The following is a 25,351-nucleotide window of genomic DNA, read 5'->3' as shown; positions in this document are numbered from 1 at the left end:
AACTTTATTAACAATGGTAAAAAAAATAATTAATGCAGAAAATTACAGTTCAACGAAAAATTGAATTAGAACCACCCACAGCTTTAAAACAAATATCACAGCACATTAATGAAATACTAGCTGGGGTAAAAATAAGATTAAGAGTTCACTTACAAACCTGCAATAATAAAATTGCCGAGATTAGCTTTGGAAGGAATCAAAAATTTTGGAAATATCACCAAAAGGTGCTAATTTTGGTATCTAACCATGTAATAATTCTTTCAGCAAGCAGAGCCTCAAAGCTTGAGGTTCATTTCAAGACTAATCAATAGGGATTGATTGATTGATTGATTGATTGACTGACTGACTGATTTGAATTGAATTGAATTGATTGATTGGATTGGATTGAATTGAATTGAATTTATATGACTCCATCACACAGTCCAAATGTCAGGACTGGAAGCCATTTTTTGTATTGGGCCTTCAGACCTGCCACATTTACTACTGTGGGGAACTGGGAGGGGGGATTGTATGGAGCATAGGTGATATATAGTCAAAATAACATTCCTTTCTCAGAGAGTCAAGGACATCTTGCCCTGCCCTTGGAAGGCTGGAACTGAGAGGCATCTCCAGTTGGGACAGTGTTCGGATTGGACCATGTGATGGACTTGTGGATGTTGGGCAGGGACTTGGACTTTCCTTTGGGTGGGGAAAACCTGGAAACTTTCAGATTCGGGTTTTCCCAGATGTGCCAATATGACATATCTAATAAAATGTAACTTTGAGGAAACTCAAACTTCAGAGTTTTCTTACGTTGGGGGTGTTACTTGGAACCCTTACACCAAGGGCAATCAAAATAACAGAATTGGAAGGGACCCTGGAGGTCTCCTAGTTCAACCCTCTGCTCAAGCAGGAAACTCATTTCAGACAAATGGTTGTCCAATCTCTTTTTAAAAGTTGTTTGAACACCCACAACTCCTGGAGGTGATTTTTTTTTCCCCATTGGTTTCTTGTTCTCTTTGTCAGGAAATTTCCAACTTGGTTCTCTCCTTGATCTAAGGTGAAGTTTCCTGACCGTCAGAACAATTAATCCATGGAACAACTTGCTGCTGGAAGTTGTGGCTGCTCCTACACTGCAGGTTTTTAAAAAGAGATTAGACAATAGGACATGGACGTGGCACATGGAGCCATGTCGCCTGGCAAGCGCGACAACACCCGTTCCTCTTCCGGGTTTCTGGCATGCATGCGCAAACGACGATCAGCTGGTGTGTGTGGCAGTACCAGAAACAGGAAGAGCTGGTCTCGGTGTGAGCATGTGTGCTGGCCAGCTGATTGGTGCATGAGTATGTGCGGCAGTAACTGGCTTGCTGGCATGCTTGCTGGAAACTGGAAGTACCTTATCTGACGCGCGAGAAGTTCTCGCGCGCTCACTCCCTTTTCGGCACTCAATGCCAAAAAGGCTCACCATCACTGGTATAGGATTTCCTGGGGGTTGGACTAAAACAGGGGTCCCCAAACTACCACCACCACCCCGCCCCAGCAACCGGGCCACACAAACAAGCGAAGCCCCATCCATGGGACAAGATGCAGACAGCACGCAAAACCACATCCACTCTCCAGTTCCACTATGCAGTTCCGAGAACCCCCAAATCCCACTCCTGGCTGGCCCCATCCACCCTACCCCTCCCCTCCCAGGAGTCCCCACACAGCCCGTTTTGAATGCAGATAAGTGCAGGGCATGTGTGGAGGCTCGGAGAGGGCAAAATATGGGCCTACTGGGAGTTCAGGCTTCCGGAGTCTGGGGAGGCCATTTCTGCCCTCTCGGAATCTCGAGGAAAGCCTACGGAGGCCAGAGAGGGCAAACCCAACCTCCCCCGGCCACCATGGTGCAGGAAGCCAACTAGGCCACGCCCACCATGGCCACGCCCACCCAGCAACCAGGCAAAGAACCCCTTGCTAGAACTTTTGAAGCCCACCCCTGCATCCATCCATCCATCCATTCCCATTGGCCAGTCTTGAAATGATCCTCAGCTTTGAGGCTCTGCTGGGTGATGTCCAACCCTCGGACAACATACTGTTTTTTGTTTGCTTCTTACTTTCAAGTCACCTTAAAAGTTTCAAATTTTGCAGCGCCCTGAGCTATTTGGAATATATTACTCTGCATCATTAGCTGAAATCTCTTTTTCCTGCTACTGGTTAAAATAAAAGCGCATCATGCATTGATTAAAATTCTTCCCTTGAAGAAGCTGAAGCTGGCTGCTTTCAGCTGATTAAAATGTTTCACAGCTACTTGCCATTCTGCTCCGGTATCTGCGTTTGTCTCTTTAGTGAAATGATCCACTTGGTTATAATTAGTTCTGGTTTTATCTCCCTTCACCTTCCCTACATACCACAAATATACTGAGATTCAACTCTCTGCTTACTATCAGCTTAATATCCGCATACAGGCGGGAGGTTGAACAACTAGCCTCGTGGTGTGACCAGAACAATATGAACTGAACACATGCAAAACCATAGAAATGGTGGTAGACTTTAGGAGAAACCCTTCCATACTTCCACCTCTTTCAATACTAGACAACACAGTATCAACAGTAGAGGCCTTCAAATTTCTAGGTTCTACCATATCGCAAGATCTAAAATGGACAGCTAACATCAAAACCGTCATCAAAAAAGCACAACAAAGAATGTTCTTTCTGCGCCAACTCAAAAAGCTCAAACTTGCCCAAAGAGCTGCTGATCCAGTTCTACAGAGGGATTATTGAGTCTGTCATCTGCACCTCTATAACTGTCTGGTTTGGTTCTGCAACCCAACAAGACAGAAACAGACTTCAGAGGATAATTAGAACTGCAGAAAAATTCTGACTTGTCTTGTACCCTTTGCTAATGGAAATATATTTGTGAGTTGCGATGGACAAGGCATTTGGAAGAGGGCGGAACCAGAGGTAGGTTTCAGCAGGTTCTGACCAGTTCTGGAGAACCGATAGTGGAAATTTTGAGTAATTCAGAGAACTGGTAGTAAAAATTCTGATTGGCCCCGCCCCAACTATTCTCTCCCTCCCAAGTCCCAGCTGATTGGGAGGAAATGGAGATTTTGCAGTAACCTTCCCCTGGATTTGGGAGGGAATGGAGATTTTACAATATTCTTCCCCTGGAGTGGGATGGGAATGGAGATTTTACAGTCTCCTTCCCCTGCCACGTCCACCAAGACACGCCCACCAAGCCATGCTACACCCACCAAGCCATACCCACACAGAACCGGTAGTAAAAAAAAATTTGAAACCCACCATGGTTGGAACTTGTTGTGGTTTAGTTGTTGGATTCTGGCAAAGTTCCTTTCTTGGTCTTCTTCCTTATCTGAAGACATCTTGTGAGACCTAGTCCTGATGGACATCAACTGGACATAATTACATTTCCTTTCTTTTATTCCATCCCTTTAATATGTTTCCTTACTATATTTTATTTCCCTAGGCTTTGCAGACCGTTTTGCTTCAAGCCAATTGAGAGTCAATGCCAACCCGTTGACTCGACATATTCGTTAACTGAGTTTTGCTCTATTTTACGACATTTCTTGCCCCACTTGTTAAATGAACCTGGTTTGCTTGTCAGAAAGTTGCAGAAGGGAATCACGTGACCCTGGGACACCGCAGCCAATTTTTTTTTTTGAATTTTTTTTATTTATTTTTAAACATAAAGAAAAAAAACTTATCAAATCAATTTCATTACAACATGTGTCATGTCCCACTCTCCCTCCGACGACTGGGTCTAGGAAGTCCGTATCAAGCGGGACAACGAAGCCTCTGCAGCTTTGCCAAATTCCTTCCAGGTTTCTCAGGGCAGGCAGGAGTCCAAGTTGTGACTTCAGCAAATTAGATGAGACTTTGCTTGACTCAAGGTTGGAATGCCACAAGCAGGTCCTTTATATAGGCTGTGGGGTGTGGCTCCATGACTCAGCATTTATCCAGGCCTGCCCCTCCCTTCCTTCTGCTGGCATCGCCTCTCAGATCTCCGGAAGTGAGGATCCTCCCACTGTCAAATCTCTTCAGCTGAATCTGCTGTCGGTAATTCCAACACATGGCTGGCTCCCTGCTCATACGCTGCAGGAGTGAGGTTTGTTTGTTCATTCCTGACATCCTGTCTGGGCATGGGGCCAGGGCTGGGGGCTGGAGGCATGACAGGCCATTCATCTTCATTATCAGACTCCGAGTCTGATAACAGGCCCGGGTGTAGACGGGAGGGGCCCGGCTGAGGAGAGGAGGGAGGATGAGGCACAACAACGTGCTACATGGGTGCTAACATATCTTCCTGTGCATTCACAAAATGAACATCTCTTTCATACATATATCTTATACTTATCTTTTCCAACATGCCTTTCCATCTAACCAATTATAGAATAAGCCCCATATTTTAGTACTGCTTATCTTCTTGCTCTCTAATTTCAAATGTTAATTTACTCATCTCTGCACATTCCACCGCAACCGAATTTTGATCGCGTGATCACGAGGAGGCTTCTCGCATGGTCGTAAGTGTGAAAAGGCTGTCGTAAGTCACTTTTTTGGGTGCCGTTGTAACTTTGAACGGTCCCTGAATGACCTGTTGGAAGTTGGGGATTGCTCGCAGTCTCGGGTAGCATATGATGAACTACATGTACTCAGAAAGCCATTCTCAGCGGAAATAAACACTGGGCTAGAGGAAGAAGTAATAGGATCATTATACATTTTTCAGGCATCCTGGTGGTTTGTTCCACGAGGCTATTTCAAATCCTTAAGGCCAGGAATGAGAGAGATTAATTTCCCTCTCCTTCATTTGTTTCCTAATGCTTGTTACCATCTCTAAAGCTCTAAAACAGCGAACTCCCTGGGTATTTAAAGGACCTACCGTTCATTTGCTGAGTCAACTCCCCCAGCTGGGATCTTCCAGGAAAAAAAAAATGAAGATTCTCCTTCCAACCACTGTGCGATTTACGGTAGGTTAATCATTGTGAAAGAGGCATTCTGGTAACGCTTCGGATGTGACTGCTTTGCTCAGAGAGCCCCGTTGCAGCCTCCTTCTCTCCGTTTTAACAGATTAACAGAGTTGGAAGGGACCTAACAGGTCATCCAGTCTAACCCCCTGCTCAAGCAGGAGATCGTATACCAGTGATGGCTAACCTTTTTGCCATCACGTGCCAAAAGCGGAGGGGCGCGCGAGGGGGTCACTGCGCCCGGCCCTGCCTCCCCCCCCCACAAGCTTCCCACACTTTTGGCACGTTATGGCACAGTGGGCCCGGTAGACCCGTTTTTCATTCTCCCCAGGCTCCAGAGCCTTTCTAGGAGCCTGGGAAGGGCAAAAATGGCATTCCCCACCCCCTTGGAGGCCCTCCGAAGGCCAGAAATGGCCCGTTTTCGACTGGTGGGCCCAGAAGGCCCGAAAATGAGCTGGCTGGCACACACATGCACGCCAGAGCTGAGTTCATGTGCCCACCGATATGGCTCCGCATGCCACCTGTGGCACGCGTGCCATAGATTCACCATCACGGCCCTGTACCATTTCTGACAAATGGCAGTCCAATCTTTTCTTGAAAGTCTCAAGTGATGAAGCTCCAACAACTTCCGAAGGCAACTTCTGTTCCATTGGTTGATTGTTCTCACTGTCAGAAAGTTCCTCCTCATTTCTAGGTTGAATTTCTGCTTGGTCAGTTTCCATCCATTATTCCTTGTCTGGCGTTCGGGTGCTTTGGAAAACAATTTGACCCCCTCCTCTCTGTGGCAGCCCCTCAAATATCAGAAGACGGCTATCACGTCTCCCCTGGTCCTTCTCTTCACTAGTCTAGCCGTGCCCAGTTCATATAACCATTCTTCATATGTTTTATTCTCCAGTCCCCTAATCATCCTGGTTGCACTTTTTCCTCTGCACTTTTTCTCGAGTGTCAATTAAAAAAAAAAGTTTTGCAAAAAAGCCACAGAGACGATCCTTTCAGAACAAGCCAGTTGATCTTTCTTTTTTTTCCCCCACTTTTTGCTTTCTGAATATTTTATAATGTTGCTGGTCGAATTCTGTATTGGAAGGATCTGTTTCAAGTATTATTTGGGTCTCCCCTTTTTTTAAAAAATAAATAAATAAATAAAAGAAGAGGAATTGCCCCCTTTGAAGAACCACAAGTAATCTCGGCATGTAATAAGTAGGGTGCAAAAGCTATGTTTTTTAAATAAAAAAACAGAACAGAACAGGGCCTCTGATGGCTCAGACTGGTAAGATAGTCTGTTATTAACAGCAGCTGCTTGCAATTACTGCAGGTTCAAGTCCCACCAGGCCCAAGATTGACTCAGCCTTCCATCCTTTATAAGGTAGGTAAAATGAGGACCCAGATTGTTGGGGGCAATAAGTTGACTTTGTATATAATATACAAAAGGATGAAGACTATTGCTTGACATAGTGTAAGCCGCCCTGAGTCTTCGGAGAAGGGCGGGATATAAATGCAAATTAAAAAAAAAAAAAGAACAGAAACAAATGTCGGTGAGATTTCCACTCAGTTGGTTTCTTTGTTGTTGTTAGTTGCGAAGTCGTGTCTGACCCATCGCGACCCCATGGACAACATTCCTCCAGGCCTTCCTGTCCTCTACCATCCTCTGGTTGGTTGGTTTCTTACTAGAGCTAAATGAAACCATTTGCAGCAAAAATAAATAAATAAATGTTTTCTCACATTAATATACAGTGGTGGTGGGTGGCTTCCGACAAGCAGTCCTTGGGCTTCTTTTGAAACTGAGAAAGGAGGAGATTCTGGGGTGTTTTGTTTTGTTTTTTGTTTGTTTGTTTGTTCTTCTTCCTCTTTTCAAAACATTCACGCCATTGACAATGTCATTTAAGACAAATGTGCAAACACCGTAGGACACGTTTATACCTGATGGGTTGCTGTAAACAACCCATTCTTTTGCCAAAAAAAAAAGCACCCAGAACTCTTTGGAGATTTGTCAAGAGAATCCAGAGATGAAAATTCTGAATTGTGACAGCTTTTTTTTTTTTTTCCTTTCTTTCTTTCTTCTTCTTTTCTCAGAAGCAGAGAATGCATTTAGGAAGCAGGGGCTCTGTGGAGAAAAGGACAACATCCCGTTAAAATGAGAGCCGGTGTTGTGACTCCAGCCCCCGAACCTGGCCCCATGCCCGAAAGTGACTCCGAGAGTAAGGGGGAAGGGCCAGTAAAGCTTACCTTTGGCCCAGCTCCAGGAGCCAGGACGTAATGAGGCCGTCATCCCCTGATTCCTCCCTTCCCCAGGCTATGCCTTCAGACCCAGCTGATAATAATAATAATCATCAAGCTTGGATTAACCCACGCTTCAGAAGATTAGAGAGGCAGTGTTATCAAAGGGAAGGGTGGGGCTATATAAGGAGCTTTGGGACTGCTCTCACTCCACGGGAAACAAAAGTTTAGCTGAACCGTTTCAAAAGAGCTGAAAGTCTTGCTACGTGAGTCATTTGTTTGAACTTTGGCAGGCAGCTGCGATTTCTCTGCCAGGACTGATAAGAGCCGTGAATTCACTGGCTGAAGGCCAGCTTCAAAGTGGGGAAGGAGACAGAACAGCCAGGTTCTTTGAGGAACCGTCTCACCACCACCCCCCACAATGGTGTGGGCCCGTGCCCCATGCTGTCTGCCAAAAAGGGGCATTCTGTGGGCCCCCTAGGTCAAAAATTCAGCTGGCAAGGTCTCTAGCAGGTCCCTGCCTTAGGTTGCGGTCCCCACTCTTTGGAATAACTTGCCACCTCGGATGAGTTCTGCCTCCATCCTGTTGGCCTTCCGGAAGGCATCAAAAACCTGGCTATGCTGGATGGCTTGTGGTCCTGATGGGGGCGCTCCATATTGGAGATGACTGGTGCAGGGGTAGGTTCTACTTACCTTTACTACCGGTTTGGATCGTGCTTGTTCACACTCTTCTGTGCATGCGCAGAAGCTTCTGCGCACGCGCAGATCACTTTTGATGACGTTCGGGTCAGGGGCGGAGTCTCCTGCCAGTTTTACTACTGGTTCTACAGAATTGATCCAAACCGGGGGGTAACCCATCACTGGACTGGTGGATTAACTGGGACGATGCCACCGCTGTACCGATTATGTCTTTTGTTTCATGTCTTTGTGTCAGAGCTTGTTGAGCACACACAATCAGGCACAATTAAATGAACTTCTGCAGGATTCAAATTAGAATAGAATAGAATAGAATAGAATAGAATAGAATAGAATAGAATAGAATAGAATAGAATAGAATAGAATAGAATAGAATTTTTATTGGCCAAGTGTGATTGGACACACAAGGAATTTGTCTTGGTGCATACACTCTCAGTGTACATAAAAGAAAAGATACTATCATCAAGGTACAACATTTACAACACAATTGATGGTCAATATATCAATATAAATCATAAGGATTGCCAGCAACAAAGTTACAGTCATACAGTCATAAGTGGAAAGAGATTGGTGATGGGAACTATGAGAAGATTAATAGTAGTGCAGATTCAGTAAATAGTTTGACAGTGTTGATGGAATTATTTGTTTAGCAGAGTGATGGCGTTCAGGAAAAAACTGTTCTTGTGTCTAGTTGTTCTGGTGTGCAGTGCTCTATAGCGTCGTTTTGAGGGTAGGAGTTGAAACAGTTTATGTCCAGGATGCGAGGGGTCTGTAAATATTTTCACGGCCCTCTTCTTGATTCATGCGGTATACAGGTCCTCAATGGAAGGCAGGTTGGTAGCAATTATTTTTTCTGCAGTTCTAATTATCCTCTGAAGTCTGTGTTTTTCTTGTTGGGTTGCAGAACTGAACCAGACAGTTATAGAGGTGCAAATGACAGACTCAATAATTCCTCTGTAGAACTGAATCAGCAGCTCCTTGGGCAGTTTGAGCTTACTGAGTTGGCACAGAAAGAACATTCTTTGCTGTCCTTTTTTAATGATGTTTTTGATGTTAGCTGTCCATTTTAGATCTTGCGATATGATAGAACCTAGAAATTTGAAGGTTTCTACTGTTGATACTGTGTTGTCTAGTATTGTGAGAGGTGGAAGTATGGAAGGGTTTCTCCTAAAGTCTACCACCATTTCTACGGTTTTGAGTGTGTTCAGTTCCAGATTGTTTTGGTTGCACCATAAGGCTTGTTGTTCAACCTTTCGTCTATATGCGGATTACATAAGAAACTTCTTTATATACAATACCATACAGGAGAATTCGACATACACTATCAGGAACACAGAGGCAATATTCATAGAAGCGAGTCATTACAGAGTAGAGCGATACAGAGGCTAATATATTGTACAGAGGCTCTCATTAGAGGCCAAACCAACTCTTATACACAGTTCAGCAAGTCTAAACCACACCCAGACCCCAAACTGTCTCTTATGGCCCCATACAAACAAATACTATGTTTCAGTATCCAAACAGTCCTCATTGGCTGACCTATTACCATGTCTATCCAAACAGTCCCCATTGGCTGATCTATTCCAGTCTATGAATATTCATACTCTGGCACTTCGTTTCTAATGTTTTTAAATATTATGGAGAGAGAGAGAAATTCTGGAGAGAGAATAGAATTCCCTGAAGATGGGCTCCAGCGTGAGCCCAAAAGCTTGGGAGAATAAACCTTTGATCCCGGCAATTGACTCCGATTAGACCCTAGAACATTACCCTAGGACAGGGATCGGCAATCTTAAACACTCAAAGAGCCACAAAGGTCCTAAGCGGAAGCCCCCATTCAATTCTGGAGCCAACCGGAAGTCCGGTTTCCCCATCATAGTCTCCTCCTACGCGGCGTCCTTTTTCCTCTGCTGACCGGAAGTCCAGTTTCCCCACCATAGAGTCTCCTCCTAGCGCAGTGTCCTTTTTCCTCTACCTGTCCTAACCAAAAGCCTTTCAATTGTGGAGCCGACCAGCAACAGGGAGCCACAGCAAAGGGATGAAAGAGCCACATGTGGCTCCAGAGCCACAGTTTGCTGACTCCTGCCCTAGGACACATATAATTTACCTTCCTTCATAATATTGTCGCATTTGTCATTTGAATTGGAAGCTTGCCCAGAGTCGCTGTGCAGAACGGGATGGGCGGCTTATAAATTTAACAAAGAAATAAAGAGTCAAAATTGGAAATCTGCCTCGATTCACGGATCCGTTCAGACACAATGCCGGAAGTAGCTCCATCCATCCAAAGAGATGGCAAGATTGAAAAACGTGATTTTTCTTTTTAAAAAAATTTTTTTTTTTTTAACATTCATATCCAATAACATATTTAATGTACCATCATATACAATTAATCGGAGTGCCCGGTCACCACCCCCTTCCTTTAACTCTCTTCCCTTCTCTACCTTCTTCTACTTTCCACGACCATCCTCCCCTTCTCTTATCTACATCCTCTTCTCCTTCCTCCCTACTCCTTTCTTCTCCCTCTTCTATCCCTCTTCCTTCCTTTCCTCTTCCTCCTCTTCTCTTTCCTACCTCTTTCTCTCTAAAAAAAACCTGATTTTTCTTGTTTCCCATTGAATTAGTACAATTACCCTTGGGGTTGTCATTGATTCCCCTGAATGAACCTTTCTCTAAATTAAATACACAGTCTCCGATCCATCATTCATCTCAAGGACCATTAAGGGAGGGTAAGTTTTGAAAGGAAGCAAATTGATGCCGTATTTTTGCCCTGGCACCCGTCTCTTTGGGGTTTTTTTGCATATGTTAAACTTTTGTGTTCCTTCTTGCTTGGCTCCCTTCTGCTTCGACGGTGGCATGACTGACCCTTGCAAATTACTCTTTCTTGTTCTCTCTGCAAACCAAGTGACTCAGAAGAGTGACTCTTGGCAATGCAGAAGACAAAGAGAAGGGGTTTGTTGTGGCTCCAGCCTCCAAACCTGGCCCCATGCCCGAAAGTGACTCTGAGAGTGAGGGGGAAGAGCCGGTAAGGCTTATCTCACGAACACCGATTCCTTTGGCCCAGCTCCAGGAGCCAGAACCAAGCCAGTCGGAGGACGTAATGAGACCAACATCCCCTGATTCCTCCCTTCCTCAGGCTACGCCTACAGATGCAGCTGATAACCATACCAATCAAGCCTGAACCGATCCGCACTTCAGAAGATTAGAGAGGCGGCGTCATCAAAGGGAAGTGTGGGGCTCCTACAGGATATATAAAGAATTTTGGGACTGCTTTCAGTTCTACGGGAAGCAAATTAGCTGAACCGTGTCGAAGTGAGCTGAAGTCTTAATCTGTTTGAACTTTTTGGCAGGCAGCTGCGTTTTCCTGGCCAGGACTGATAAGAGCCGTGTATCCACTGGCTGAAGGCCAGCTCGTTACTCCAGAGTGAGGACAGAGAAAGAACAGGGTTACTCTCCTTGTCTTTTTGCATCATCAAGTGCTGTGGTGGCGCAGTGGATAGAATGCAGTATTACAGGTTAACTCTGCCCACTGCCAAGAGTTCGATCCTGATGGGGCTCAAGGTGAACTCCTTCCATCCTTCCAAGGGGCCGGTAAAATGAAGACTTCTTGGCAGTCGCCCGCTTCCCATCGATCCATCTCCCTTGCCTGCAAACTCCTGCCCCACTCCCGCCTCTCCGCCGTGCGACCCCTGGCAGCCCCAGATGCCCAAAGCCTGCACCCACCCAGCTCCCTTTTCCACAGCACCCGGCTCTTTATCGAGTGGGGTGGCATGTAGGGAGGGGGAGAAGCAAGATGGCGGAGAGGCGGGAGTGGGGCAGGAGTTTGCAGGCGAGGGGGATGGATAGATGGGAGGTGGGCGAGTGCCAAGGACACTGGGGAGATTCCCACCTTTGGTTGCCCCCAGCAAACAGCTGACACAGCAGCAGCCATGAGGTGGCCACACTCACCGCCTTCCGCACCCCCAAAATAATAAGACCCTCCCCCAATAATAAGGCCAGGCTCTTATTTTGGGGTTCAAAAAAAATATAAGACAGGGTCTTATTTCCAGGGAAACACGGTAAGTCTAAGGGCTATTGCTATATACAATAGCTTTACAGCACTCTCCGAGTGGTTTACAGTGTAGAAGCATTATTTGCACGTTGCTCCCAACTTGGGTCTTCATTTTACCAACCCCTCGGAAGGATGGAAGGAGTCCACCTTGAGCCCCATCAGGGTCGAACTTTAGGCTGTGGGCAGAGTTTTCCTGCAACGCTGCGCTATAACCATAAGAGAAGTCTAAAGTGTTATTGCTGTCCTTTGTTAGGACCTTCTCCCAACCTTGCCCTAAAAGTTCAACCTTGCCACAACCGGATATCTATTTTGTGGAACTCTGATGTGAAAATCCGCACCGCACAGCTGATTATTTGCGTGGAGCAAATTAGCATATAAGAGGAGAAGCGCATAAGCAAATCGTCCATTAATATGCGTCTCGTGCTGTGAGGAAGTGTTAGAGTCCAGCTCTCGTTGGCAAATAGCTGGCAGATAAGATGATCTAATCACTATGCACATTAAGACATTTGTTTCATTAAGGGAGTCTAAAAATAAAGAACTTACTTGTGGGAAGCGGCACAGAAACGGAATCCATCAGCATGTAAGTGACAGGTATATTGTCATCACTTCTTTCTTCACCTCATTAAAATATCCATTTGGGACCAGAGAATCAGTTCCAAAATAAAATAGAGGGAAAAGTTACTTCATTTCATAGACCCGAATGTCTGAAAGCGTATTTTTCTGCCGTGTCTTATTGTTTTCCTAAGATCCAAGGGCCACGGCAAATCAGGTTTACACAGAGGTGTAAATTAGTTCTAGAACTTACCTTTTGTCTCCTTTAAGAACCAAGTCACGGTGTATGCCCGGTGATCTGGAAGCGAGTAAAAATCACATCCCAAGCTCCAAGAAAAAAAAAAATTAGTAGACCAAGTTCGGTTTTCATTTCAGCAGATAAATTAAAAATTAAATAAGAGAAGAGCCAGAAATAGTAAGTGCTTCTTAAAATAAAATAAAGTAGAACAGTCAGTTCCCCCATCTTGGCTTTTTCCAGCCGTGTGAATTTTGATTCCCAGACTGTAATTAATGACCGTGTTGGCTGAGGAATTCTGGGAATTGAAGCCCATGCATCTTCAGGGTGCCCAGGTGGGGAGGTTGAATTAGATGTAGACTTTATTCAGTTCAATCAACCGATCAGGAATTTCAATCTTTAAAAGTGCAGTCAATAAGCTGCATAGCACACACAGTTCCATACTTTCCACTGGATAAAACAACATTCAGCAAACAACAAAGGAGAAACTGAGATAAAAAGATAGGGCTTTCCACAGAGGGGGATTTCTACTGATGAATCAGAATAAATACTAGATAAAGTAGAAAAATGTGGGTTAGACAGCATCACCACCAGATGGATACGTAACTGGCTGACCAACTGCACCCAACGTGTAGTCCTCAATGGAACTGCATCTACATGGAGGGAAGTATGCAATGGAGTACCCCAAGGCTCTGTTTTAGGCCCACTACTCTTCAACATATAGGGGACGCGGTGGCTCAGGGGCTAGGACGTTGAGCTTGTCGATCAAAAGGTCGGCAGCTCAGCGATTCGAATCCCTAGTGCTGCCATGAAACAGGGTGAGCTCCCGTTACTTGTCCCAGCTTCTGCCAACCTAGCAGTTTCGAAAGCACGTAAAAAATGCAAGTAGAAAAAATAGGGACCACCTTTGATGGGAAGGTAACAGCGTTCCGTGCGCCTTTGGCGTTGAGTCATGCCGGCCACATGACCACGGAGACGTCTTCGGACAGCGCTGGCTCTTCGGCTTTGAAACGGAGATGAGCACGGCCCCCTAGAGTCGGCAACGACTAGCACGTATGTGCGAGGGGAACCTTTACCTTTACTTATTCTTCAACATCTTCATCAATGACTTGGACAAGGGGATAGATGGGGAACTCATCAAATTTGCAGATGACAGCAAGTTGGCAGGAATACCCAACACTCCAGAAGATAGTCTCAAGATACAGAAGGATCTTGACAGACTTGAACATTGGGCACTATCTAACAAAATGAAATTCAATGGTGAAAAAAGTAAGGGTCTACATTTAGGCAAGAAAAACAAAATCCACAGGTACATTTTATGTGGTACCTTGCTCAATAATAGTAACTGTGAGAGGGATCTTGGAGTCCTAGTGGGCAACCATTTAAATAGGAACCAGCTGTGTGCAGCAGCTGCCAAAAAAGCCAACACAGTTCTGGGCTGCATAAACAGAGGGATTGAATCAAGATCACGTGAAGTGTTAATACCACCACTTTATAATGCCAACTGTATTCAGTTTTAGTCACCACAATGTAAATAACAAGAATTGGGAGGGACCTTGGAGGTCTTCTAGTGTAACTCTGTTTTATACCATTTCGGACAAGTGATTGTCTGGACTCTTCTTAAAAGCCTCCAGTGTTGGAGCACCCACAACTTCTGGAGGCAAGTCATTCCACTGGTGAATTGTTCTCACTTTCTCCTTAGTTCTAGGTTGCTTCTCTCTGATTTGTTTCCATCGTTTCTTCAGTAGCTTTGGGGAATAGCTGGACTCCCTCTTCTTTGTGGCAGCCCCTGTGATATTGGAATGCTGCTATCATGTCATCCTTAGTCCTTTTTTTCTCCAAACTAGTCATTCCCAGTTCAATTCAATTCAATATCAATAGCATGAATGACTGGAATGATTATTTCAGTTGATTTTTTTGCAGGTTCTGCTAGCACAGTGCTGAGTCCTTGGAAAATTCAGTCCCCATTGTGTTGTGCCTAGCTCGCCCCCCCCCCCCCCCACGCCGCAGCCGGGCCCCTCTTATCTCCTGCCTCCCTCCGATAGCATGTGCGCCTGAAGCCAGCCACGAGCTGGGATTACCAACAGCTGGAGACGAAATGATGCAATGGATAGATAGGTGCAGGCCTGGATAAGTGCTGAGTCATGGAGCCACACCCCATGGCCTATATAAAGGATCTGCTTTCTGGCATTCTGAGTCAGGCAAAGTCTAATCTGGATTGCTGAAGTCACACCTTGGATTCCTGCATGCCCTGAGGACTCTGATAGGACTTTGGCAGAGCTGCAGAGGCACGCTTGATATGGACTTCCCCGACCCGGCCATCAGAGGAGGAGTGGGACACGACACATTTATTTTTATTTATTTATTATTCATATTTGTATACCGCCCTATCTCCCGAAGGACATTGTTGGAGTTTGTTCATACTAGTTCTTTCAGTTCTTTAGTTTGGAGAAATAACCTAACAAGGGGGATTGGATTCTTCTCGGTTAACCCCAAATTCTGGTTCTGTCTACAATGTCCCAATTGCCTTCTGACTTCACTTCTGCCTTTCTAAACTTTACAAGATCACCGATGACATTGTCACTTAGACTGGGGTAATTACGCATTGATCATTATAAGGAGGGTCCACAAGTCCCACCTCCGTCCTTCACTATCATCTTGATTTAATGACCTTGTGGGGTGGAGTCTGGGCAACTGAATGGAGCTGTTTTAACGGCCGGATGCCCTTCCTGTGGCCAATGCGGAGTTTTGTTCAGCGGATCTATTCTCAGTGTGCCCAGAGAGAGAAATATCTGTACCTAGGATTGAACTCACAGCCTCGTGATTGTGAGACGAGAGCTCTGCCTCTAGGCCACCGCACTCCCTCCATCCTTCACTATCAAGAGGCAAAACACTAAACATCATTGTAGCACCCTAGTATGCTGCCCTTTGGAAGACTTATCAACCCAACCAGCCTAAGGCGTAACTTTTTTGATACAACCCATAGCATCATCTAGTGTCGTGTCCCATTCCTCCTCTGACGGCCGGGTCGGGGAAGTCTGTATCAAGCGAGGCTGCGAAGCCTCTGCAGCTTTGCCAAAGTTCTGTCAGAGTTCTCAGGGCAGGCAAAAGACCAGGATGTGACTTCAGCAATCCAAGTTAGACTTTGCCTGACTCAAAGAATGCCAGAAAGCAGATCCTTTATATAGGCCATGGGATGTGGCTCCATGACTCAGCACTTATCCAGGCCTGCCCCTCCCTTCCTTTTGCTGACGTCGCCTCTCCATTCTCCGGAAGCGTGGATCTATCCATTGCATCGTTTCGTCCCTAGCTGCCGGTAATCTCAGCTCGTGGCTGGCTTCAGGCGCACATGCTATCGGAGGGAGGTTTGTTTGCTCGTTTTGTCCGGGCATGGTGCCAGGGCTGGAGGCTGGAGGCATGCCAGGACATTCTTCTGTACTATCAGTGTCTGGCAGGAGATGAGAAGGGCCCGGCTGCGGTGGGGGTGGGGGGGGTGGGGGGGCGAGCGAGGCACAACACTCTAGTAATGCATCTTATTTAAACAGAGCAAGTAGTGATTCTAGCTTAGAGAATCATCCTGAGCAAACATTGGGCTGTTTTTAAGGAGGCGGGGCAGGGGGGGAAATCCCCTCTAGTCCATATTAACACTGTTAGAAGGTGAATTCAGATCTTGAAAGAGAAACCAACGGTCCATCTCTCTCAACAATTCACCTTTCTGCAAATCTCTCAACAATTCACCTTTCTGCAAATAACCGTATCCACAGGAACAAATAGCGAGTCAATCCCAGCATTGATCACTTTTAACTTCTCTTTATTTATCAAAGTTTTGAAGACCAACTTTCCGGACTGATCGATTTGTTACGAAGGAGCACTGAGAAACACATCATCACATAAAATATTTTATGTGCTGCTGCGCTGTGAAATAAATATCAATACATACCATGAGTATGTGAACAAATAAAAATCCACTGGGAAGTGGGGGGAAAGTAATAACAAAACGTCTGCGGTTAGAAAAATGAGATGGGCTTGGGGATTTGCGTATATAATGATGGAGAGCTAGCTTATCCCTGCAAAAAGTGGGAGTTGTGAGCTGTGAACAGGACCCAACCTAACTAATCAATACACATTCGATGTGCTCAGGGGTGAAATCCAGCAGGTTCTGAAGGGTTCTGGAGAACCGGTAGCAGAAATTTTGAATAATTCGGAGAACCGGCAAATACCACCTCTGGCTGGCTCCAGAGTGGGGAGGGAATGGAGAAGTTGCAATATCCTTCACCCAGGAGTGGGGGGGGGGATGGGGATTTTGCAGTATCCTTCCCCCAGAATGGGATGGGAATAGAGATTTTGCAATATCCTTCCCCCAGGAGTGGGAAGGGAATGGGGATTTTGCAGTGTCCTTCCTCTGGAGTGGGGGGGGGGAATGGAGATTTTGCAGTATCCTTCCCCAGAGTGGGATGGGAATGGAGATTTTGCAATATCCTTCCCCCAGGAGTGGGAAGGGAATGGGGATTTTGCAGTATCCTTCCCCAGGTGTGGGAAGGGAATGGGGATTTTGCAATATTCTTCCCCCAGGAGTGGGGAGGGAATGGGGATTTTGCAGTATCCTTCCCTAGGAGTGGGGTGGGAATGGAGATTTTGCAGTATCCTTCCCCTGCCACGCCCACCAAGTCACACCACGCCCACATAGCCACATCCCACAGTAGTAGTACCAGTAGTAAAAAAAATTTGAACTTCACCACTGGATGTGCTATTTAGATTCAACCATGTTCTTTGTAGGCTTGGTCCAACATATTCAACCAAGGATTTCAATGCCAGGCAGAGATAAACTGGAGAGCAAAGAGCAAAATAAACAGCTTCCCTCACGCCCAATCAACCGGACGACTAATGCAAGAGGACAATTTTGCTAAATATAAAGTTTTACTCAATGTAGCTGAAACCGACGGCCAGCCATTTCTCAAACAACAAATGTTCATTTTACCTGCAGTCCCGAGGTCGAAGGGCAGTGCCAACAGTCTCCCTTTAAATGTACAGAGTTTTATTTTATTTTTAAAACGAGGTGATCAATGTTAGATATAAATAGTATAATAATAAACAGATATACAGAGCCAATAAGGATGAGAGCTTCTCCCTTCGAGAGGGTCATCAGTGAGCTTTCAACTCTCACGTTACGGCTTCAAAACTCACTCCAAGCCAACACATGCCTTTCACTGCTGCAAAGCACAACACCCACTGCTGAAAAGAACGCACAAAGAACACAGTGAAGTAGGAAATATAACCAGATTTAAATTTAAAAAAAACAACACCACCACAAAAACCAGGTGTCAAGGGAGTTTTCACTATTCTGGAAAGCATTAGTGCTTAGCTGCGGGTTATTCTTGTCAGGTTGATAATACAACTCGGAAAGTCAATAAAGAAAGGTTCCAAAACACCCTTTCCCGTTACGCTTGAACTGGTTGCCCAAGATGGACACAAACATCTCCTGAGATGTCTGGCTGTCTGCCTTTGGGATCCCCAACTGGCTCAGTCTCTTTTGGCGCAGCTGGTTCTTCTTCAGCGAGGTGGCCCAAAGCTCCTTTGAAATCTGAAAATTGCCTTCTCCATCATCGTCGTTGTCTCTTCTGTAAGGGTCCACTTCGCTACCATCCAGTTCATGAGGACCTTCGCAGTTCTCAGTGGTGGCACACTCTTCAGCAGACGCGCTCTCTTTCGGCTGTCCTAAATCAGAAATAGCGACACCAAATTGATTTTACCGTTTGTGGGTGAAAGTCATGATTCACAGCATTTGATTTGATCTACAACAGGGGTGAAACCCAGCAGGTTCTGACAGGTTCTGGAGAACCGGTAGTGGAAATTTTGAGCAGTTCGGAGAACTGGCAAATACCAGCTCTGGCTGGTCCCAGAATGGGGTGGGAATGGAGATCTTGCAATATCCTTCTGCCATGCCCACCAAGCCACGCCCACCAAGCCACACCACACCCACAGAACCAGTAGTAAAAAAAAAAATGGATTTCACCACTGATGGATTCATTTATCACACTGCTGGGCATATAATACCATGTGTTTGGTTGCTTCTGATTTGGCGCATTGGGGAACCAAACTGTTGCAGTATGAAAATACTGGCTTAGGCTACATTGCAATCTGTACCATGCATGCACCATGCCCTTTCTGCAAGCTTAATGGCAATGCTGATGGATTTGCCTGTACTGTAATTTTTTTTTCTTTTAAAGACCCTATAATCCCTTGCAGGGTGCAGTCGAAGCGGCTGAATGGAGATGAGCATTTGCTAGCCGGATGCCCTTCCCGACGCCTACACAGAGCTCACAGCAGATATTTTTCCCCTTTGTGTCCAAAGACAGACATATCTGCTGCTACCAAGGATCGAACTGACAGCCTCCTGATTGTGAGGCGAGAGCTCCACCTCCAGGCCACCATGCCGCTCAATTGCCAGGACTGTAAATAACATCTATAAAACCATACCTGACGTGCTTTCTGGCGTGACCTCACTAGCCTCTTTAGGTTTCATCAGTAACACACCATAGCCTTCATTATTGTGTATCACATTGTTCTTCATGGTTATCTTGGGCACGTCAAATTGCTCATCCAAAAAGTTCTAAAAGCAGAGACAGACAGACAGACAGACAGACAGACAGACAGAGACAGAGAGAGAGTTGCATGAGATTTATCCAGTTCAAAGGTTCTGAGAAAACTACTTTACAGACAGAAAACCGAAGGCCCACTTGCAATGACTTTATGGAGAGCAAAGAACCAATAACAAAAGCTAGGGCTATTCACCATCCTAAAGAGACATGATGGCTCAGTGGCTAAGAGGCTGAGCTTATCGATCAAAAGGTCGGCAGTTCGGCTGTTCGAATCCTGAGTGCCGCATAATGGGGTGAGCTCCCGTTACTTGTCCCAGCTTCTGCCAACCTAGCGGTTCGAGAGCACGTAAAAAATGCAAGTAGAAAAATAGGGACCACCTTTGGTGGGAAGGTAACAGCGTTCCATGCGCCTTTGGCATTGAGTGATGCCAGCCACATGACCACGGAGACATCTTTGGACAGCGCTGGCTCTTCAGCTTTGAAACGGAGATGAGCAACCGCCCCCTATAGTCGGGAACGACTAGCACATATGTGCGAGGGGAATCCTTTACCTTTATTCACCATCCTGCCAACACCTGCCATCCAGATGTTAACCAGAAGTACAGAAAGCAGCATCTGGAATCCTCCTCCTAATTTCCTAATCAGTTTTTCAGTATTGTGCAATGTTTTGTTTTTTAAAATCAAATCTGGACAGAAGAGAGCCATGATCTAATCCTAGCTTGATCACGGAGGTTTATTGGGCGACCTTGGAACAATTTCTCTCTCTCTCTCTCTCTCAGCCCAGCCTAGCTTCAGAGTCTTTAGTGAGGACAAAGGGAAGGAAAAATTCACCAAACACACTCTTTTGATCTCACAGGGAAATAACCCAATAAAGATTCTATCTTCCTACCAGTGGATTTTTCTCTCCCTTGCTTTTAGGTAAAGAAACATCAAGTACTTTTTAATTGCACAATGAATGTCCAATCAATTCTCATCTGTGGAATTTTACAACGATTCCAGTTTCGGTTTGCAATACTTCCCAGTGTGATTCAGAAGTAATAAAACTGAGAGTACGGTAAAGAGTTACTATACGATGGAAAAAGCACAAAACTTTTTTCTTCGCAAAACGAACAAAATGCAATGCCATTGGTTGTTTGCAAAGGAGCCAATTTGCCACGCTTCTATTTGTGGTTCTTTGCACTTTTTTTTTTTTTAAATTAAATTCCTGGGTGGAAAAAGATTGTTGAACGAGGGGAAAAATGGAATAGTTAAAACAAGCCTTTTCAACAACAGACTCAAGCGCAGTGTATTTCCTTTAAGGTACTCAGCTCTCGAGCTAGAACACACCTTGATCAGGATTCCTTCTCGACAATGGTGTAGCCCATTCCCCATCAAAATGCAGGTGCTGCCTGGGTGTATTTCAATCCCAGCACCCTGAAATTTAAGAGGAGAAGAAACGGTTAAGAAGCAGGTCAAAAATAGGAGAGACCGTGTGGTCAGAGTATATTCGTGAACTGGAATAGGGCATAGCAACAGGTCAGCCAATGAGGGCTGTTTGGAAACTGAAATGTAGCATTTGCTGTATGGGACCATAAGACAAGAGTTTTGGAGCCTGGGCGTGGCTTAACTGTTCTGTATCTAAGCTTGAGGGCATTAGCTTCTCTCTCCTCCATTTTTGCCTTTTCCATTTTGTGCTGTGTTTGTACTTGCTATTTCTCTTCTCTACAACGTGGAAAAATCTACAAGGGTATTGTATGCCTTATGTGTTGTTAAGTATATAAAGATGTTTTGAATCCTGCTTAATAGTCTGCTTCTGTGTGCTGCAACAAACTCTGACCCATGCCTCATGGAGGCAGTTGGAAACCTTCTTTTGTTTTTTCCTTTGAAGACACTTCGCTTCTTCTTGAAGGAGCTTCTTGGATGAGTAGCGGAAAACGTCTTCAAGGAAAAACGAGAAGGTCCAACTGCCTCTCGAAAAAGCATCTTAGAAACAACCATGACCTGAATGCCTGAGACTCTCCATAGACAATGGGACTAAACAATGCTAACTTGGTCTGGAAACTTCTCTAGTGTCAGTTGCCTTCAACAGGAATCCATAAAACGGGTGGAAAAGACACAAGAAATGTAGCAGTGTGGAAAACTACAAAACCGTTTTAAGCAGAGGTAGCCTTTGACTTAGAGCCGCAATGGAACCTGCCCGTTATAGTCGTAAACCATGACATTGGGTAATCATGTGACCAGATCCAATTTTATTTATTTATTTATTTATTTATTTGATTTGATTTTTATACCGCCCTTCTCCCGAAGGACTCAGGGCGGTGTACAGGCATAATAAAAAACCGGCAATACAATATACAAATTTAAAATACGATTTAAAAAACTTATTTAAATTAGCCCAATGATTAAAATTTACCCTACTGAAACCCCATTTAAAATTAATAAATTTAAGATTAAAATCCCAATTTAAGCCAGCCCCGCGCGGATAAAAAGGTGAGTCTTGAGTTCGCGACGAAATGTCCGAAGGTCAGGTATTTGGCGTAAACCCGGGGGAAGCTCGTTCCAGAGTGTGGGAGCCCCCCCCAGGGAAGGCCCTCCCCCTGGGGGCCGCCAGCCGACATTGTTTGGCGGACGGCACCCTGAGAAGTCCCTCTCTGTGGGAGCGTACGGGTCGGTGGGAGGCGTATGGTAACAGCAGGCGGTCCCGTAAGTACCCAGGTCCTAAGCCATGGAGCGCTTGGTCTGGAAACCAGTTATCAGTTTTGCGACAGTCATTAAGCAAATGGCACAGTCCCAAAGCAAACGTGGTGGTTGTTAAGTGAACCCATTGTTCGCTATATGGGGCATTTTTGCCCAAAAGCCGAAACAAATGCTAGTTTTTGGTTAAAAAAACAACAACCATTGTAAATGAGTTATTGGACCATGGGATCATAAATGTGGGCTGTTTGCCGAGGTCCTGAAATGCAGTCACGTGACCAGGGAGGGAGGAGGGTGTTGGACCTCCAGAACTGGTCATAAGTAATTTTTGAGGAGTCCATCATAATTTCAGTTGCTAAGCAACCGGTCATAAGTCAAGGATGACCTGTAGTGGAAGAATCACAATTCTATTCGCTATTCGCTCTGGTTTGTACAAATCTAGGGTTACATACAAGGGACACAGTGGCTCAATGGCTAAGACCCTGTGCTTGTCGATCGAAAGGTCGGCAGTTCAGCGGTTCGAATCCCTAGTGTCGCGTAATGGGGTGAGCTCCTGTTACTTGTCCCAGCTTCTGCCAACCTAGCAGTTCGAAAGCACGTAAAAAAATGTAAGTAGAAAAATAGGGACCATCTTTGGTGGGAAGGTTACAGCATTCCGTGTGCCTTTGGTGTTGAGTCATGCCGGTCACATGACCACGGAGACATCTTCAGACAGCACTGGCTCTTCGGCTTTGAAACGGAGATGAGCATCACCCCCTAGAGTCGGAAGTGACTAGCACACATGTGCGAGGGGAAACCTTTACCTTTACCTATGGTTACATCACTAGCAACTTTCTAAACATACTAAGAGCTATTTCTCAACAAACATGCAGAGCTAGCAAGATATTCATTCTTGGATTTCTGCCAGATCTTGCAATGTGCCATCGCTCGTATTGGCAACCCAGGTCTCCTTTATTTGAACACTTTATTTGTTACCAATCCATCTTCTTTTGGTAACAGGTATCATGTACCGTGATGGATTCATAGAAGCTCTTTGACGCTCTGGAAAAAAAGACAACCAACGAATGCAAATATCCCTTCCTACCTTCGCCCCATACAGGTCAGAGTTCTTCATTAAGAACTCGGCAGCCATCCGGACCGTAACTCCAGTAACTCCACACTGCAACACACAGTTTTCCAGAGTAGTCCTTCCTTGATGAACACCTGCCAAAACACATTGTGCTCTTGAATTTGTGGGCGCGCAAAACAAGACTTAAAAGGCAAAAAATTTCCCGGCGAGCATAAACAAGGAATCCCGAAATGCTTCAGCAAAACATCTTTTGTCGGGTACCTGAAATTCATTCTTAAGTCAACGGAGGCTGATTTGCACAAACACAGCCATCCGTTGGATGATGGGTCTCAAAACACAAAGGCCCAGGTGCGTTTTGAGTTGCACAAGCCGGTAGGCAAGTTCCTTTGTGGATGACACACACTTTGATTAAAAATCAATGAGCGCAATCATTTCTTGATGATAAAAGTAGCAATCAAGAGACGGGCTTTCCAAAGTCTCGTATGAAGGAACTGAGCAGCGTTATTGTAAACAAGGCAGTTAAAAAAAAATTAAGGATAAATCTTTGAACTGTTGGGTTGCGACTCCCTAAAACTTTCCTCTGCACGAGGCTGGTTGCCCAACGCTTTGGAGAACACAAAGATGGAGAAAGGAACACTTGAGAATGAAGAAGCATCTCGTGTCGAAGTTTTAGACCACGTCTTGATTTTCTTGCATCGAAATGCCAGAAGCTCCTATTAAACACTTACTTTTTTTTTTTTTTGAAAAGGACACAATGTATAAATTTACTCCATTAAATATATTAGGGGCAAGCAATTAATAACTTTCTCCAAGAGTGGCTCAAGCACCCCCTCCCCAATATTTTTTTTTTCCTTTTGGTGAGTGAATATATTTTCACATAAAAGGTGCTGAAATTATCTTGCTAGCCCATGGAGCATTTGTTATTCAAATCCACATCTCAGATGATGAAGTGTTAATTATCACCTTCTTCAAAAGGCAGAGGGACACAGCTAACGAAAATTCATCGAATTTGAGGGGGGAGGAGAGAGGGAAGGAGAGAGGGAGAAAAAGAGGACAAGAGAGGTGGGAGGTCCACATTAGGAAACAGCGTCTTTAAAGAAACTTTGAACATCGAACTAAGAAAACTCATCCCGTTTGTCTGTTTTAGCAAGACACACAGAATCAGTACTATTAACATTGAAATGAAACGAAAGGGAAAAGGGGAATACAATAAACTTAGAACAATGGGTACCCTAAACCTTTTTAATTTCTGAATGTTATAATCAAGAAGCAGGTGTTACCCAAAGGATGCGATCCTCAAATATATTTTTCTGTGGAGTCCTGGATCTTCTCTGAGCTTGGTTTTCTGTTTGTAGGTGCTTCGTTACCAGAGTTGGTAACATTAAGAGCAGTGGTGGAATTCAATTTTTTTTACTACCAGTTTTGTGGGCGTGGCTTGGTGGTGTGGCAGGGTGTGGCATGGCTTGATGGGCGTGGCAGGGGAAGGATACTGCAAAGTCCCCATTCCTTCCTCACTCCAGGGGAAGGATACTGTAAAATCCCCATTCCCTCCCCTCTCTAGGGGAAGGATACTGCAAAGTCCCATTCCCTCCTCACTCCAGGGGAAGGAAACTGCAAAATCTCCATTCCCACCCCATTCTGGGACCAGCCAGAGGTGGTATCTGCCGGTTCTCCGAACTACTCAAAATTTCTGCTACCGGTTCTCCAGAACCTGTCAGAACCTGCTGGATTTCTCCCCTGATCAAGAGTACTTGGTTGCAAACAAGGAGCCAGGCTGAGAGAACATCAAGGGCTCCACAGTTCAACCCTGAGTTAAATATATTGTCTGCCATTGGAATATTTCTCTGTGTACAAAACAAAGACCGCATTCAGACAACCAGTCTAGGTTTTTTTTAATAAACCCCCCCCCCCCCTAACAAATGCATATCTACAACATGCTATATACTTGGTGGGTCTTGCCCTTGATTACATTTTCTATAGCATTGTCTGTCAATCATACAGGAAGAGTTTTATGTATTCTGTTTACCTATATCTCTACCAAAGAAAGTTGGAAGTCATTCTTTTTGCAGTCTTTTTTTCCCCCTTCCTTCCACTTCCACTTTTTTCCTGAGCTTTTTCTTCTCTCAAATCTGTTCCCGTTGGTTTATTTTTTAACTTTGCCATTTTTTTAAAAAATTGATAATTAAGTCAACTAGCTTTGTGCATTGAACAAACCCCACGATAGAGTCAATTCATGGTTCAGTGCCTTAAGTTTAATAGAGAAGTCAGCAACCAATTTAAGGATGCCAGTGAGTGCTCCTTGGGCGCTATTCCCTCCTGATGGCCTTTG

The 25,351-nt window shown here is 45.0% G+C and overlaps 1 protein-coding gene across 2 annotated transcripts in view; it reads right to left on the bottom strand.

The window, feature by feature from the left end:
- Positions 1–17,493: 17,493 nt before the first annotated feature.
- Positions 17,494–25,351, bottom strand: part of SHCBP1 (SHC binding and spindle associated 1) — a 39,026-nt gene continuing 31,168 nt past the window's right edge. Inside the window, exons 9-12 of one of the 2 annotated variants that reach the window (XM_058154964.1) lie at positions 23,038–23,156; positions 20,607–20,693; positions 19,159–19,291; positions 17,494–18,396 (exon numbers count right to left, since the gene is read on the bottom strand). In XM_058154964.1, the coding sequence (XP_058010947.1) occupies positions 18,086–18,396; positions 19,159–19,291; positions 20,607–20,693; positions 23,038–23,156 (650 nt within the window). In that variant the 3' untranslated portion in view covers positions 17,494–18,085. The remainder of the gene's footprint in view (positions 18,397–19,158; positions 19,292–20,606; positions 20,694–23,037; positions 23,157–25,351) is intronic. The other variant, XM_058154963.1, reaches the window with a different exon arrangement.

This window comes from Ahaetulla prasina, chromosome 12, assembly GCF_028640845.1.
Source record: "Ahaetulla prasina isolate Xishuangbanna chromosome 12, ASM2864084v1, whole genome shotgun sequence".
Lineage (NCBI taxonomy): Eukaryota > Metazoa > Chordata > Lepidosauria > Squamata > Colubridae > Ahaetulla > Ahaetulla prasina.
Note: the sequence above shows the minus strand (reverse complement) of the source record. Positions and strands in the feature narration are given on the sequence as shown.